At 37.0% G+C, this 3336-nt stretch overlaps 1 protein-coding gene across 4 annotated transcripts in view; it reads right to left on the bottom strand.

The window, feature by feature from the left end:
• Nucleotides 1-2230, bottom strand: part of hmgxb4b (HMG box domain containing 4b) — a 3205-nt gene extending 975 nt beyond the window's left edge. Inside the window, exons 1-5 of one of the 4 annotated variants that reach the window (XM_008415456.2) lie at nt 1888-2226; nt 994-1033; nt 701-807; nt 403-408; nt 43-297 (exon numbers count right to left, since the gene is read on the bottom strand). In XM_008415456.2, coding sequence (XP_008413678.1) covers nt 43-297; nt 403-408; nt 701-807; nt 994-1033; nt 1888-1947 — 468 coding nt within the window. In that variant the 5' untranslated portion in view covers nt 1948-2226. Of the gene's footprint in view, nt 1-42; nt 346-402; nt 409-700; nt 808-993; nt 1034-1887 lie in introns of all 4 variants that reach the window. The other 3 variants (XM_008415473.2, XM_008415448.2, XM_008415464.2) reach the window with 3 other exon arrangements.
• Between the last annotated feature and the right edge of the window lie 1106 nt (nt 2231-3336).

The following is a 3336-nucleotide window of genomic DNA, read 5'->3' as shown; positions in this document are numbered from 1 at the left end:
TATATATTTGGTATGTGTATATATATATTTTGATCTACCTACATTAGTCTCTTCAAGATGGCTGCCAATGAGAGACATGGACTCTCCCAGGAGGTGTAAGTGTGCTGCAGCACTGACTGGACAGTGGTCAGAGCAACATGGATAGCTGTGTACACTGCTTGCAGAACCAAAGGGAGCGCATGCGTCAGCCATGAAGCTGCATAACTCAGGACCAGCAGCGGTTCTGACTGGCGAAGGGACCTGCAGGTCAGCGCTGTTCGGAGGGAACGACATGCTGACATCTCTGTCTGCCATTTCCTGATGGTTGTCAAGACACAACAATCCCACGGAGAGATTTGAATGTTTCTGACAGAAACATAGTTGAATATATATGCGTCAGCGGGAGGTGAAATGACGACGTACTTGTTGCTGCAAATAAAAACATGAATACCTGAGCAACAGCGCCCTCTACTGTGTAGCTTGAATGCAACAAGTTGCCTTGAAAATTCTAAAAAGAAGATTTTTTTTTTTTTTTTTACACAGTTTAAGGATTTCATTTCAAAAAGTTTATTTTTTTTGTAAAGTGACAATACTGTCAACAGGCAGTTTCATGGATCAGTCTATTTTCAAAGTTTTCTTGGTCTCTAACTGGAATCAAACATTAGATTCTGTTCTAATTTGAAATTATTTGAACAAATTTTCTTATGGTGTCCGTTCTCACCTCCGGATCCTCCATCATCCATTTATCTTGTGGCATGTAGTCTAAATGCATAGGAAAAGGATAAGAGAACTCTGTCCAGTGAGGGTCGGACTCTATTCCAATGTTATCTGGAATTGTAGCAATTTCACAACCCATTCAGTTATGTAAAGAAAAAACAACAACAAAAACTCACATTTCACAACAGAGCACATTTTGAAAACACAGGATATGAAAGGCTTATGTAATCATATTTAATATTAAAGATCTATTTCCAATCATTTAAACACTGTTGAAACACAACAGTGAGTCCTTACCAGCATTTTGGGTTTTCTCAGTTGGGGAACCAATTAGTTTCTGAAAAAGATAAATATATATACATGTTGTTTTTTAGATAATGTTCAAGATGATTAAAAAATCTCAGTTTTTCAGAAAAACTCAACATTCTAAACAGACAATGCTGCCATCATACAGTAATATTTACAATGATCTATTAAATATACAAGATCACTGGAAAACATTCAGTGTGTTGACATGAAAAAAAAGACGATTTCTCAAATACACACATTAGAAAATGTATAATCAATAGGAGTGTTTCTAAAAAGGCACTCAAAAGGGATCACTTCCAGTCTAGTGGTGACACACCAAGACCGAAAGTTTCTTAAATGATATTTTGCCGTTGTCATGTTTAGGGACTGAGTTCAGAAATAAAAATAAGAATGAAGTAAATTAAGCAACAGAGAATGAGAAATGTATAGCCGTGGTAGCTTTATAATTTATTACTGTACATTCTAATGTTTATTTCTAACTTTTAAAAAAAATCCATTTAATTAGTCATCTCTGACCTCACATTTCCAGAAAACTGTTGGCTCTTTAGGAAAAACTGCTTTTGTCATCACTTCTACCACAGTGATTTGTCAGGTAAAGGACCTGATCACTTCGTGAAACTTTCCATGAGCTTATCTATCCGTCCTTTTCTGTGTCACTCATTCCCTCCAGTGGGGTTGACATAATCAAAAGGCATTTCGGTTATACATGGAAAGTATAAGTAGCCAACACTGTAGAACATTTTGGAAACCTAAGGTTCAACATGATTCTGTCTGGTCTTCCTTCAAGTTATGCAGATTTTGTTTATACTGACACACAAATTCAGATTTTGTCTATTCATTATAAGAAATGTCAATAAATAAATAAATCAATCATAAAATCACCTTATGAGGGTTACATTCTTTTGCATTCAGGTTTGCTTGTTCCAGGCAGTTCAAATCCATGAAAAAAGATTAAAAAAAATCCACCTTCTGCTCCTCTTTTGGGTTTACAGAGTCCTTGCAGTCTAACCCAGAGTTAAACAGAGCTACTAATCCCTGAGCAACGCGTCATTCAGCTCTGCAGAGGCCTAAGAAGCAGTTCATTTGAATCAGGTGTGTTGGAGAAGAGGCGCATCTAAAAGTAGCAGGACATAAGAACTGGATTTAGGCGGCACTAGGTTAGACCATTGTTTTTTGATCCTCGGTTCTTCGGATGGGATTCTTTATGTCAGAATCAGGTGTGTTGCAGTACACCTGATCCTGATGGTTTCTGATCAGCTCGTCAAGCTGATCAGAAAAGTTTGATTATAGCTATTTAAAATCAAGTGCACTGAGAACACTCTAAAAGGCAATACCTATTCTTACTTAAATTAGGTTTGTATGCTTTACTCAAGTCTCACTAAATTGTTTATTCAACTCAAGTAATGTGAGCAATGTACATGTTTGGCCTGAGAAAAGTACAAGACTACGTTATTTTGAGTAAACTGGATTTGACTATTTTTGTCACTGGAGTGAATGCGTCAGCTCAGCGGTGCGCATGCGCAGTAAAGTACGGGCAGCTTCCATTGGAAGAAACAGAGCTTCTTTATTAAAGGTGAGTTATTCGTCTTCAGTATATTTTCATGTGCCATGTTTGCCCTTACTACTCGCATATACGGTTACAGGTTAATTTTTCTTTGAAAAGATGACGCATAAAAGTTTTTACAGGCTAATATGCTAATGTTAGCATGTTGCTCATGGGTCCAACATTAGCTAAAACCGCCACGCCTTTTACTTGAGAGCCTTTAATGTTTTTGTCCATTGTTGTGGAAAAAAATACTTACCAAGCACTGGTCAGGTAAAATCACTCAATCAGGTTTATTTATGAATTATGCACAATACAGAGTAGGACAATCAATCATGAAGCAATTCTGGATGGAAAGCTCTGCCAGGCAGACACAACACGAGTCTTTTACACACATTAAAGTTAATTTTAAATTGACTTCTCTTATGTCTAGAAGAATGAATTTCTAAACTCTTAAACATCCTTAGGAGTCAAACAACTAAGAATGATCATAATTAAGCTACCTAATTTCATGTGTTTTCTAGAAAACCCAACAAAACAAAAAAAATACATTAGTGCAATGAAGGTATAGATAAGTGTCCGTTCAAAACCCAACAAGAAAGCGCAGATTTTCCATCTGGAAAGTAGGTAAAGCGTAGAAGCAGGAACACTGATCACCTGATCAGGAGGATTTGTTACCTCCTGTCATAAAAGTATTAATCTTCACTCTCCTCTTTGGCCACTCAACAGTGGACCAGCAATAGTTCTTTGAGTGGAGAGCCTTTCAGAAACATCTAAACTAGCTGTTG

The sequence above is a fragment of the Poecilia reticulata genome, linkage group LG1 (assembly GCF_000633615.1).
Source record: "Poecilia reticulata strain Guanapo linkage group LG1, Guppy_female_1.0+MT, whole genome shotgun sequence".
NCBI lineage: Eukaryota > Metazoa > Chordata > Actinopteri > Cyprinodontiformes > Poeciliidae > Poecilia > Poecilia reticulata.
Note: the sequence above shows the minus strand (reverse complement) of the source record. Positions and strands in the feature narration are given on the sequence as shown.